General features: G+C 40.4%; 1 protein-coding gene across 1 annotated transcript; it reads right to left on the bottom strand.

Moving 5' to 3' along the window:
• Positions 1–5036: 5036 nt before the first annotated feature.
• Positions 5037–11608, bottom strand: LARP6C (RNA-binding protein). Its single transcript, XM_090009517.1, has 10 exons — positions 11294–11608; positions 8922–9003; positions 7274–7368; positions 7083–7154; positions 6915–6994; positions 6737–6833; positions 6341–6388; positions 6189–6254; positions 5962–6096; positions 5037–5255 (listed from the first exon to the last, which is right to left on the bottom strand). The coding sequence occupies exons 1-10, from the start codon at positions 11606–11608 to the stop codon at positions 5037–5039; spliced, it is 1209 nt and encodes a 402-aa protein (XP_089865643.1).
• Positions 11609–14014: the final 2406 nt, after the last annotated feature.

Raw genomic sequence — 14014 nt, 5'->3', positions numbered from 1 at the left:
AAACGAGAGAAGTGTCTCTTCGGGCAGGAGGAGATCAGCTTCCTTGGCCACGTTGTGGGGCGTGGTGTGCTGCGTATGGATGGGCAGAAGATAAGGGCCATCCAGGAATGGGTTCCGCCAAGCAAAGTGCCAGAATTGCGGTCATTCCTCGGCTTGGCAAATTATTATCGGCGTTTCATCGAAGGTTATTCCCTCATTGCTGCGCCTCTCACAGATTTGTTAAAGAAAAATCGGGTATGGCTCTGGACAGGAGCGTGCCAAGATGCCTTCGAGGGCTTGAAGAAAGCCTTAGTGAGAGAGTCAGTACTGCGACTGCCTGATCATTCGAGACCCTTCGAAGTCCACACTGATGCCTCAGACTTTGCCATTGGCGGAGTTATTATGCAAGACGGGCATCCGATCGCATATGAGAGTCGTAAGCTGAAGGATGCAGAGAGGCGGTACACAGTGCACGAACGTGAGATGACCGCCATTGTGTATTGCCTCAGGACCTGGCGGCACTACCTTTTGGGTGCCGAGTTCGTCGTCAAGACGGACAATGTGGCCACGAGCTATTTTCAGACGCAAAAGAAGCTGACGCCCAAGCAAGCTCGATGGCAGATGTTTTTGGCTGAGTTCGACTTTGCCTTAGAGTACAAGGTTGGAAAGACCAATGTTGTGGCGGATGCCCTGAGCCGTAGGGCTGAACTGGCAGCTGCGCGTGCGGAGTCTTCTGAAGTGCATTTGGAGGGTGCACTGCTGAGCCGCATCCGCGAGGGTACGCAGCAGGATCCGACCGCACAACACCTTGTTTCTCTAGCGCAGGCAGGGAAGACTCGGCGATTTTGGCTACAAGATGGCCTCCTCATAACAAAAGGGGGACGCATCTTTGTACCACGGTGGGGAAGCCTTCGCCGAGAGCTACTCAAGGAGTGCCATGATACACTATGGGCCGGCCATCCTGGTCAGGAGCGGACCTTAGCACTCCTTGAGCGCGGCTACTATTGGCCGCAGATGAGAGACGACGTTGAGGGGTATGTGCGGACATGCCTCATCTGCCAGCAGGATAAGGGGACAAATCAGAAGGCTGCCGGTCTCCTTGAGCCTCTACCAATTCCAGAACGTCCATGGGATAGCATCTCCATGGACTTTATTGTTAGTCTGCCAAAGGTAGAGGGCCTCAGTTCTATTCTAGTTGTGGTGGATCGTTTTTCAAAGTATGCCACCTTCATCCCGGCTTCTAAGGAGTGCCCTGCAGAGAAGACTGCAGAGTTGTTCGTAAAGCATGTGGTGAAGCACTGGGGCATACCAAAGAGCATTGTGAGTGATCGTGATGCTCGCTTCACGGGCAAGTTCTGGCGTGAAGTATTTCGGCTACTGGGCTCTGAGTTGCTGTTTTCAACTAGTTTCCATCCGCAGACAGATGGGCAGACAGAGCGCATCAACGGGATCCTGGAGCAGTACCTTAGGCACTTTGTTAGTGCCAATCAGAAAAATTGGGTGAAGCTCCTTGATGTGGCACAGTTTTGTTATAATCTGCAGAAGAGCGAGTCTTCAGGCCACAGTCCGTTCGAGATAGCCACGGGGCAGCAGCCACTGACCCCGCACACTCTTGCCACACAGGAAAAGGGAAGGCCATCATTCGCCTATCAGTTTGTTCGCGACTGGCACGAGCAAAATGAGTTAGCGAAGGCATTCTTACACAAAGCGGCAAAGAGAATGAAGAAGTGGGCAGACAAACACCGTCGGCCCGCAGGGTTCCAAGTTGGGGACCAAGTGTTGGTGAAGTTATATCCTGGTCGCACAGGCATCTTCCGCGGGCGGCACCGCGGACTACTCAGAAAGTATGAGGGACCCTTCACCATCACAAAGAAGGTGGGCAAGCTAGCCTATAAGCTGGAGTTGCCCCCAGACTTCAAGGTGCACCCGGTGTTCCACGTGTGCAACCTCAAGCAGTTCCATCCAGATGATGGAGACCCGGAACGCAATGTGCCGCAACGCGCTCCCATCATGCAGAGGGCCCCGGCAGCACAACGGGCCGAAAAGCACCTCAGTCAGATCCTTCGCCACAAGGTCAACTACTTGGGGCAAGCGAAGAAATACTTGGTGCAGTGGGAGGAAACAGCGGAACCAACGTGGGAGCCTGCATTTCGAATGAACAGTCGCTACCCGGCTGAAGTCAGGGCTTACCACGAAACAGATGGCGCCGAGGACGGCGCATGATTTGAAGGGGGGAGCATGTTCCCTTGCGACTTACAGTGTACAGTTGCGCTTAGAGTCTGTTTTGCTTTTGTTGAGTCTGATGTAAGCTGCCCGGTTCAGGTGAATTAATACCCCGAAGGGGCAGCCCGTATACTTGAACTGTAATAGCCTGCGGGCAAAATTGTGAATGAATCAAATGCGTTGAGCTTTCTTTTGTTCACCCTCGTTGTGATTGCTTCTTGTGATTGCAACTTCTCTCCCTCTATTCTCTCTTGCTCTCTTGCACTCTGATCATAAGCTTCCGCGACCGGCAAGCGAGCTGACGAGTAGGCTTGCGGCGGTAAGGAAGGACCGTCGCGCCGCGCTGGCCCATTGAAGGAAATAGGCCCGTGACACCAACATTGTACCACAGCATATCTGGTTCTCTTCAATATGCCACTATGACTCGTCTTGACATTGTCTTTGTAGTAAATCGAATGAGTCAATATATGCATGCGCCTTCGGATGTGCCCCTAGGCAGCAATGAAAAATATCATTAGCTATCTCAAATCCACCATAAGCTATGAAATTTTAATAAAGCCTACTATAGTTGATTATTTGTCTGCCTACACATATGTTGATTGGGCTGGATGCTCAGATGATAGAAAATCCACACAAGGATATGTGGGTTTTCATAGCCCTAACCAGATATCTTCAAACCCTAAAAAAAACTCACAATATCGAGAACAAATACAAAATTTGAATATAGGGCTCTCCCAAATGGTGGGATTGAAATCACTTGGCTCAAGTTTCTTTTTCAAGAGCTAGGGATGAGATTGTCAAAAATTTCAGTTATTTGGTGTGATAGTATTGGGGCATCATACTTGGCTGCTCATCCCATGTTTCACAATCACAACAAACATTTTGAGTTTGATATGCATTTTGGTTCGTGATAAGATGGTTTGAAAAAAGTTGTTAGTCAAATATATCTCTTCCAAAGATCAAGTTGCAGATATTTTGACTAAGCTATTGACATCACCAATGTTTAATATGTTGTGCATCAAGGTAAATGTGGTGCCCACCCCACTGAATTTTCATATCCTTCATCCGGCTCCAGTTCAGATCAGTCCAAATCCACAAGTAAGATCCAATCCAAAGAAGGTTTAACATTGAAAGAGCTTAGAAGACCTACTATTTCAAGGAGTCTTGGTGCTGAAGTTTCCTATCCTTCACAACCTAATATGAAGGAGGAAAGCGTGCAAACTTATCTTGGTTTAAGCCAATAAAATAGCCTAGCTTTCATTGGGAAGGAAAGGCAAATCGTTGCACGATGAAAGACTTGATGAACTTAACGTAATTGTCTATAGCAACCCAAAAAACGTTGTGGGGGTATAACTTAAATGAATATATATACTGTCTCCTCCATAGTGGCAAATATCGTAAGATTTATGAAAAATCTGGTGATAATATCCCAAAAAATTGCCTAAATGTTTAAAACGGTAATTTCTCGCAAGATTTTCAAAATATCGCGAGATTTATGAAAAAAACATAAATACCGCAATTTAAATGTGATATTTACATTTGAAATGGCTATTTATCATGAAAAAAACTGTGTATTTTTATTTTTAAATAAATTTTATTAATATTTTCTTATAAAAATAATTTTTATTTTTTTAATTTATTTTTTTATTACTGAGATTTTGCCATTAAAAAATGCAAGATTTATGAAAAATTTTCAAATTCTTGCGAGTTTTTTGAAAAACTAGAATTTTCCATTTTTAACGTTTGTCACTATGGTCTCCTCTCCTTTCTGTAATGAACAAGAGAGAGTTGGGACACTTCCCCTGGACGTAGATTCTTTAAAGAACCGAACCACATATATCGATTCAAGCATTTATCTCAGTTAAAGTGGGGCCGGTTTAAGACTTTCAAGTTGGAGGAGGTCGAGAGTTTGATATCCAGGGAGGGCACCCTTTTTTTCTCAAGGCTCAAGTCAAATAGAAGGGACTGATCATAGAGTTGCTAACACTGACTCTGTTACAAGGTCACTTTCAAACAACTGAGGGTGTTGGGGAAATCATAATGAACTGCTCCCAAATGGCAAAGGGTATTGCAATGCACCTCCAATTCAAAGATCCCAAACAGAGGCTTAGTGGTGCTGGTGACTGCCAATCCCAGGAAATCGGAGCTTGATTTCACTATCCAAATCCATAAACACACACTGATACTCATCTCCCAAACAAAGTCCTGAAATAAATAATGCATATCAACCTCATATATATGGAGTTGGATATGGGTCGCCCAGGTGTGCTTCGACACTTGTCTCCATTGTTTAAATGAATAATTGTAGATGCGGACCACCCACAAGCATGATGAAGAGTGAAAACCCAGCATCTATGATTGCCAACTAAACCGAATTTTTCTTTAGAAAAAGAATTATTTACATCAAATAAACCCCTTGGAAATAATTAAACCGCAACTAAGAGCAAATCTGAACCCCAACTAAGAGGCAAGCTCTTCTTCCTAATTAAGAAACAGATGCTAAACAATAACTAAGAATCATAACTTCTTCCTTTTTTTATACAAGAAAATAAATCTCATCTACTGAATTTTTACTATACCTGCATTTATTTGGTGCCCTTGGTGAAGGAGTTAGGAGTGGGCTGTGGGTCGGAAGAGAAAAATTAGAGGCCTTTATCATCTCATTATTTATATAATAATTCCTATGAATGTTTTATTACTGCCTCTCTCGTACACAATACACAAATAATGTAAAAAAAATGTTGCACCAAAAAGAAAAAAAAGAGGCTTCCTATCTGTAATGAAGTGATAGTTTAATCCCACTCAACATGATATTTAATCTACAAATGACCAGCCTAAGAATTTGGTGAAGCAACTGGTTTGCCTCTGCCCATGGTAAATCCCCGTGTGCCGTCTGGCGTTCTTGGCCCTGGAGGTGAAGGCTTGTTCACTTGGTTGGTATGGTTTGTACTGCTTGGTTGCACCAACATGGACCCGGTGAGCTTCTGACACTGTCCATGCCCGAGACATTTGACCCAACCCCGTCCACGTCCTTTCTTAGCACTGTCATCACCCTGCAAAAAAGCGAGAAAAATTAAACATACATGTCAATGTTTATCATGCTAATTACAATAGCTAATCACATCAAAGTTTAAGCAGGTGATGCTGATAAATCTGAAGATCAACCAAGCATTGTCATGATGCCATGTGTACAAAATAAAGAAATTTAGAGACCAACTAAAGATGTAACAATGTTCGGGTTTAATTAGTTTCAAAGCATAGCCACAAATTTCACCTATATTATCAAAATAACGGTTATGACACAAGTATAACAATATTACCGCGCGATAATATCATGATGGTTTAAAAAAAAAATCTTACTCTATATATTTTATGTATATTCTTCTGTAAATTGTGTTTTATTTTTAAAAGTTTTTCTTAGTGTGCATAAAAAAATCCTGACAAAACCTATTATGCCTTGTTCTTTTTAATTTTTCTTTATTTCAAAAGTTTCTTGAGAAAAACAACATTCTGAAAAAAAGTTCCCCAGAAAAAACTTGCCATGAATGAGATTCATGGCTATGTTTCCATTAACTAATGGGCATTTATTGGTGACATCCCATCTGCATTTTAGATGAAATGAAGGAACTCAATGAAGGGACGGTTTGAAAAATGGGATTGGACCAAAGATAGCACTTAACCTAATGATCATAAAATCAAGAAAAACATTCAACTATAATATGGAGAGCATCAACTGAGAAACCAAGATGATCAATATACAGTGTTTTCAGTTGCATGTTCTGAATGTGGGCAACATCCTTCCAGCAATTCACATGTTGTATGATGCACGCTCTCATCTTCATGGTTGGCATCTGCATTGTCGAACTCCTGTTTTTTACTTCTGGCAGATTTTGGCTGGACACAAGAAATATCAGATTAGAGATACCAAAGTTATGCTGTTATGCAAAAAACACAGATTCTATGACTTCTGTTTCCAGTCGAAATACCGAACGTCTGAGAAGCAATCGCACTCTTAGGCCCTTCCTCCAGTTCTCATCATTTAGCTCTGCAATCTAAAATGTAACTAAAATCTTAAGTACTCTTTTCATGATAGGACAAAGCATGAATCTTTTGTAACTTTGAACAAAAGAAAACTCACTGCTTTTTCGGCCTGTGCTACTGTCTCGTACTCCACAAGTGCATGCAACTTCACAAGAAAATGGCCAGTTTTAGACATATAACTAGGAGTATATAATACATACACGACTTGATAATATGAATCTGAACAGAAAGGCCACTATTCCTCCACACAAGAAATTAACACCTACTACATATATCAAAAACCACTATTCCTCCAAAAAATGGAAAAATCAAAACATAAAGGCAGGATAGACTAACTCGTAGCGCATGAAGGCAAATTTCCATCAGTTTTCAGATATTTTGGTTACAACAAAGTTGTAATTTCATCAAACTACTGCCAGACCAGGGTAGCATCTCGAATTTACGGTAATGAGTCAACATAAGAAAAAAGAGCTAAGAATCAAGAAACCAATACCTTGTTACTAACCAGCACATCAGCTTTAACAGATCTAGATACAACAGAAGTGGCAACATTAGACTCTGGCGGATGACATATTCGAACGTTCTTCACACTGCCAGTAAAAATAATGACCAAATGCATGAACCCAGTGATGAACCTCATAAAGAGAGAACAAGAAACAGAGGAATTTCACCTTCCAACCACGCTGAATATTTTCTCAAGGTTTTGATGAGAATAATTCTCAGGTAAGTTTTCTACCACGACTGTACGTGACTGCATGTCACAAAAGAAAAATATCAATCTTTATCTATTGAATGCATATCAAATTATCCATGTGCAAGTGTGCATATGTTGACTGTACCTGGAAATCTTCTACATCTGCATCGGTAAGTGGATGTTTGCGTTTGACTTTCTTCCCATCTGCGCTTACAACCTTAGAGGGGGGGAAATTTTAGAAAATAAAAGAAAATAAATAAAATGTAAAGAGGTTGATGTCATATCATAGCAGAAACAGAATATAAAATAAGCAGCCAAAGCAACAGAACAGCTTACAAGCTTTGCAGAGGTCCGAAGTGCAGCAGCTAGCATATCATTGTTATTAACAAGGGGTTTTATCTTCTTAAAAGAAGAAATAACTGATATTGGAACTGTACAGAAAAGTAAAGGAGATTCATCTCAGTTCTGTCTTTAACGATTAGCTAAAGGTCACATGAAGACTTCAACAGAACAATAAAAAAACATTTTAATGTAAAAAACACTAGGAATAAGAAGCAAACATACCATAGTTTACACAAATATGCTTATATTGTTGTCTTTGATGCTATAAACTGATTGGAGTTGATCTTCTTATGTTCAAAATGCGAACAACAATAGTGGTCAAAGAGTTACTTGCTTACTCAAACTCCAGATGTTAATTTTGAATTGAAGTTTCCTTAAGCAAGTTTTAATTATCAGTTGCACAATCCCTGTTCACTACGATACTTCTTCCAAGATCTGTTCAAAGCAGCTAATAGATCCCAAGCTTGTGTATTCCTATCTCAGAAATCCAATTACTTCATCACCATATTCATATTATAATTCAGGGTTGTTTATAAAAACATGAAACTACAAAATTTTTCATTTGAATGAAGAGAGCAGGATGGGGCGCTTAAGGAACTGATCCAGTGTTTTCAGTTTTTTATTAGGAAATTTACAGATTATTTACAACCATGGCCAGAAACAGTATATCAGATTGTCTCCAAGTACTGAAATTTGCTGCCCTCCCTTTCTCTTTCTATCTTCTATGTAGGGATACTCTCCCTTTAGTAATGAAATGCACTTATATTCAGCAGAATTGGAAATGAAGAATTAAGTGCATCAATGGATTGAAGATAATAAAGAAGTTTCTTCCATTGAAGGATTTTAAGGCTAATAGAAATAAAGCAGCACAATAGTAAAAGCAATGTCCTAGCCATAAGATTAAGATGACGTTCCATCATTGTTATCTTGATATCATTGCTCTGTTCATGCGAAAAATAAATGCTTACAGGGACATCTATTTAGAATTTCATGTTATAAAACAGTGTTCATGTATCTGCCAATTTAGTTCTTTAATTTATTTAGCAAAAGATATATTGGATACAAAATGCTGTTATAGACTTAAGTTTAGGTACCAGTTTGAAACAAACAAATGCAAAGCAAAGTGAGTACTAAGTCAATTGACAACCTTACCATTAGAACCAACTACCTTGCTATGAATATGACCAGTAAGATTTTTAATGGACAAATTTGAAGAACCGTAGATAAAATTTGCACCAAACGTGTATTGATATATGTCATCAGAGATACAGATATCTATACAGATTTATTTTCTGTCAGAAATTAGGTTCCACATGAATTTTATTTGGTTCAAACTTCCATGAGTTGGAACAAAATAATCTGTACCAACCTGTGCTCTGTTTCGGCCAAAACTTTAGTCAGAGAGAAAGCCATGATTATATTGTAGTCAGCAGTTGGCTTGTCTCCTGGACTGTGCCACTTCTTGCTCGGCCCAATATCTCAAATGCAGTAAAGGATGCATTTGATCTTAAAAAATTGGAAACGCATCCCAGTTGTGGATATCAAATAGTCATCAACATGAATTAGACTTGCCAAGCGGGGTTTCCCTTTGACATACAGAAAGAAGACAATTTGAATTGAGGTAAATCTAGGTTTTTCTTACCATATCCTTCAAGATCTTTATTTATAAACTTCATTAAGTAGTCAGTGCAAGCTAAGTTTGCAGTGCTGAATTGGTATTCAACCTGCCAACAACACCATGAAATGAAGAAAACACTTGATGTATCAGTTTACAATAAAAAAGAAAAAGAAATACTTATGTGGTAGTGACAAGTACACACAGATGTCAAATATATGGCCCTTGAAGCACCTGATGCTCCAAATTTATAATGATTGTCATGACGAAGTCCAAATTTATAAAAAAGGAAGATGACATGAATATGCTGGTCTTAAGAAAAACAGCAGGGAATGAAAAAAGCAACAGCAACCTAACAGCAGATCATCCGCTGAACTTCATAACAATAACAATTGTTAGAAAGTCGGTCACCAGTCCTCAAAGAACACCAATGATTTTCTTTTTTCTCTTTTTATCGTAACATATAACATATAAGAAACTATTCTTTTCTTTTTACATCAGGATATGTTGCATGAAGCCCATTTAAATTACATGAACATGCAAATGAGCGAGATCCATGGATCGCTCAAGTGCCTTCCTATGTGAGGAAAAGCCCATGACAATTTCATGGGCCCCACAGCAACAGAATGCAGGGCCCACTCAGAATGCGGACTCGTGTGATTGGCCTGGAGTTGGGTTCCATTCATGCCCTATGTCATCCCTATCTTCATACCCCCCCCCCCCTATGGGATTTCATTGATAAGAGTACTTTTGATCAAATCGGACTACAAATATGTGATCTGCGTCATTCATTTAGTGAAGATAGACATTTAAGTCACGGAAATCCTACTTGTATACAGGATCATTTTGCAATTAGATTCGAAAATAACGGTTGACAAAACATGAAATTTTGTGATTTAAAAATCATATATTTTTTTTGGTATGATCCAATGGTCGATACTTATTAAATAGACCATACTGAATCCATTTATAAGGACAGATTTGATCACAAAAACCTGCCACAAGATTTAAGAAGGGTATGAACTATGAACATGGGGATGAATGGAACCGAACTCATTGGTCTGTCACATTTTTTGTTTTTTTTGGAAGGCAAGCTGTCGTTAGGCAGACTGGTAGATATCATGGGATTTTGAAACGTCCCAACACAAGGAGACGTGCACTGGATTCTCCTACCAAGATAGACAAACTATTTTATTCTTGCATTAGTTTTCCCATCGTATTCTAATATACCAAGATAACCCAATATAAACTCATAACCATTAAAAAAAAGCGAAAAAATAAATGCACTAAGAAAAGTCGATGGTCCTTTCTGATTATTTGTCAAGAGAAACCAATGGAGGAAAAAAACAACAGTTCTTTTCTTGGTTACAAAACGTTAACCAAGTTTGCCAAAAATCAGCTTTAAAAGGCGGTTTGTGTGACAAACAAAAACTGGTCGCCCAAATTGAAGAGAACCGAAAAAAATTTACGAAAAACAGGGACGGCCATTTTCCGGCCAGCCACCGGCTGGGCCCAGCCTGGGCAACGCGGCCAGGCCATTTCCCAGCTGGTGGCGACACCACCCAAGGCTATTTCCCTGCCGGTGGAGACACTGCCCAAGCTATTTGCCAGACGGTGGCTGGCCGGAAAATGGCCAGCCTTCATTTTCTAGAAAATAAAAATAAAAAATGGCTCGCCGGCAAGTTCCCAGCTGGTTGCTGGACGAAAAATGGCCGTTCAGTCATTTTCTAACAAAAACGAAAAAAAAAGGAAAATGTCTGGCCATTTCATGGCCATCCACCTGCCGGTAAAAAGGCCAGGATGGCATTGCCCGACGCCCACACCGAGTGGCGCCATCCTATCGATTTCCCGGCTGATGGGTGGCAGTGAAATGGCCGGACGATCAAGTTTTTTTTTTCAAAAGAAAACACATTTCCGGCTGGCCACCGGCCAGAAGCCAGACTGTATCGCCGTGGCCGGGTGGTACCAGTCCGGCCAGTGTCTAGCCGGTGGCCGGCCGGAAGTGAAGCTGAAGAAGAGGGTGGTGGACACAATTGGGGTGGACCCTCCCCGATAAACCAGGTTTGCAACCTGGGGGGAGTTCACTTAACCAGGTTATCATTAAAACTTTGGTTAAGCATAACCAAGTTTTTGACATCCATGATCCATGCCAAAAACTTGGTTTTTGTACCTTAACTGGGTTTTCACCCATCCAGTCCGCCGCGTCCGGCGTTTGATCGCCGCGGCCGCAAGGGAAGCGCGATCAAACACGCCTTAAAAGGACTCAAATCTCTGTCTCTCCACATACACGTAAAACGTACAGGTGCCAACGTATCATGACACGATGATCTGAAATTATGAATAGACAAAACAAGAGCACAACAAAGAAAAGAACAAGAAAATGGTGACGAGAGAATCACTTGTTTGACAATCTTCTGCCTCAGATCTTCAGTGAGAACATCTTTTGACGAGGAAGAGGGAAGAAACGTCAAACTGGAACAGAAGCTCTGCGTGGGCAACAGCTCTTGTTCGGGAAAGTAACAAATCTGCGAGCCATCACCGCCGACGATATGAAAACATGGGTAGACGAACCCGGGAACGGACGTCTGGGATTGAGATCTGGGGACGAATTCCGGTGCCTGAGCGTTGAGTTTGCTCATGGTGGTGGATCGCTCGAGGGACTTCTCGGCGTGTTCTTCTGTTTTCAATGAAGGGTCCAACTGAAGTTGAGCCATTTTCTTAGAGGAAAGACTGTGAGATCTGATTGTACGTGACGATTAAACAAGAAGATTGATGGTGGTGGTGGAGATGGAGAAAAGGGCTAGATGAGAACGTTCTGTTTCTCTTGGTGGGTACTGGAAAGAAGAATGGACGGATGGATGAAGCTGAGAGGGGGGATTGCAGGAATCTTGATGTGGGGGGAGAAAAAGTAAAGATTTGAAATGTCAGTTTGGGGCGTGAGTATAGATAGCCGATTTTGCCTCCCGGAGACCACATCAGCTTTGTGTTGGCAGCAGTTGATCGCTCGGGTGATGAGAGAGAGAGAGAGAGAGAGATTTAAGTTTGTAGTTTTCATGGACGTGAGAGAAAGAAACGAGAATGCCAAGAGCTCTGCCGCTCATCTAAGTGAATTTTTTTTCTGTGGCATTCTATAAGTAATATTTCTTTTTCGATGATAAGTGTAATATCTTAAACAATAAGTACATACGGGAGGTAGTGCGTGTTCGGGTCCGAATGAGCCCCACCTACTAGTACTCCTGTATAAAAAAAGATAAAAATGTCTTTCAATCAAAAGATAGATGATGATCTTAACTCTTCAAAAAGTTTAAACATTTTGTTTTTGCCTTTTAAGTAGTAAAGTCCTATGCTGTCAGCGGATCACTTTTTTACAGCGCACAATTTGATGTAACAGGAGCTTCTTTTGATAATGAATATTTTGTCATCATTTGCTATCGTCGAAGCATCATTTATCGTCATCTACTATTGTCGGAGCACTCTTTACCGTCGTCTATTGTCATCGAAGCACCATTTGTCATCGTCTACTCATGAAAAATAGTTAAACTATCAGAAGAATCAACATTTTGTCTATTGTTCATCATAATACTAAGGTGCAAGTGTCGAACTAAATAGATAGAGAATAGTTATTTACAATAAAAATAATAGTGACAGCATTGAACTAAGTAGACAGAGAGTAGCGATTTACAATAGAGATCAGATCAAGGAGTAACTATTTATAGTAACAAATAAATCTGAGTGTAGCGATTTATAATAGAAATCAGATAAGAGAATAGCGATTTACAGTAAAAATCAGATCAAAGACTAGTGATTTATAATAAAAATCAGATCAGAAAGTAACGATTTACAATAGAAATCAGATCAGAGAGTAGCGATTTATAGTAAAAATAAGATTAGAGAGTAGCGATTTACAATAGAGATCAGATCAGAGAGTAGCGTTTTACAGTAGAGATTAGATTAGAGAGTAGCGATTTACAACAAAGATCAGATTTGATTTCTACTGTAAATTGTTACTCTCTGATTTGATTTCTACTATAAATCGTTATTCTCTGATCTAATATCTGTTGTAAATCGCTACTCTCTGATATGATTTCTATTATAATTTGCTACTCTCTGATCTGATTTATACTGTAAATCGTTACTTTCTGATCTGATTTCTATTGTAAATCGCTACTCTTTGATCTAATTTCTACTGTAAATCGCTACTCTCCGATCTGATTTTTATTGTAAATCGTTATTTTCTGATCTGATCTCTATTGTAAATCGTTGCTCTCTATCTACTCAGTTCGACGTTACCACCATTAACTTTATTGTAAATCGATATTCTTTGTCTACTCAGTTCGATGCTTGCACCCTAGTATCATGATAAACAATAGACATAATGTTGATTCCTCTGATAGTTCAACTACTTCTCACGAGCAAATGACGATAAAGAGTGTTTCGACGACAATAGATGACAATAAAGGGTGCTCCGATGATAGCAGATGACGACAAAAGGTACTCTGATGACAACAGACGATGGCAAAAATGTGTGTCATCAAAGAAAGCTCATATTACAGCAGATGGTGCATTGTCAAAGGGTGATCCAGAATATTTATGGTGAAATATCGTGAGGAGCTCCTGTTATGGAAGAAGAGTTTACTGCTTAGGGCGAAAACAAAACGTTTAGACTTTAAAGAGTTAAAGATCATGCTTCATTTTCTTGATGAACATTTTTATCTTTTTCTAAAATCATTGATTCATAGCAAGAATGGCGAGGATGGGTACTTAAGTCTTTGCAACTGCACCGAATTTTGATGCTAACTGATGCCGACACACACGGGGATACAAGCCCCACGTGCTTTTATACGTGACACTCATTCATACCCCCAAACACGAAAAGTTTGCTACAATGCATTTTTTAGAGGAAACATATAACCTGCTTTGAGAACATACTGTATCACGCAAGGCAAGGTGATCATGGCCCTTGTGGGAGTGAGCACAAAAATGTGTACATTAAGCACCTCTTGTTGGCACGGGGCCGTGTGGGGCTTACGACCTAATGGAGGACAATCAAGTGCTTAATGCACGAAAATTGTGTGAGGGTTTCTTGTCAAAAAAACATATTGTGGATGCTCACAAGGGTT

Source organism: Nuphar pumila, chromosome 6 (genome assembly GCF_984573655.1).
Source record: "Nuphar pumila chromosome 6, dmNupPumi1.hap1.1, whole genome shotgun sequence".
In the NCBI taxonomy this organism is placed as follows: Eukaryota; Viridiplantae; Streptophyta; class Magnoliopsida; order Nymphaeales; family Nymphaeaceae; genus Nuphar; species Nuphar pumila.
Note: the sequence above shows the minus strand (reverse complement) of the source record. Positions and strands in the feature narration are given on the sequence as shown.

Coding starts and splice junctions, on each gene's coding strand:
- LARP6C (XM_090009517.1), bottom strand. CDS start 11,608: ATGGCTCAACTTCAGTTGGACCCTTCATTGAAAACAGAAGAACACGCC. Junction 7,369..8,921: donor TAAAGATCTTGAAGGATATG/GTAAGAAAAACC, acceptor TTTTCTGTACAG/TTCCAATATCAGTTATTTCT. Junction 6,834..6,914: donor ATATTCAGCGTGGTTGGAAG/GTGAAATTCCTC, acceptor TTTTACTGGCAG/TGTGAAGAACGTTCGAATAT.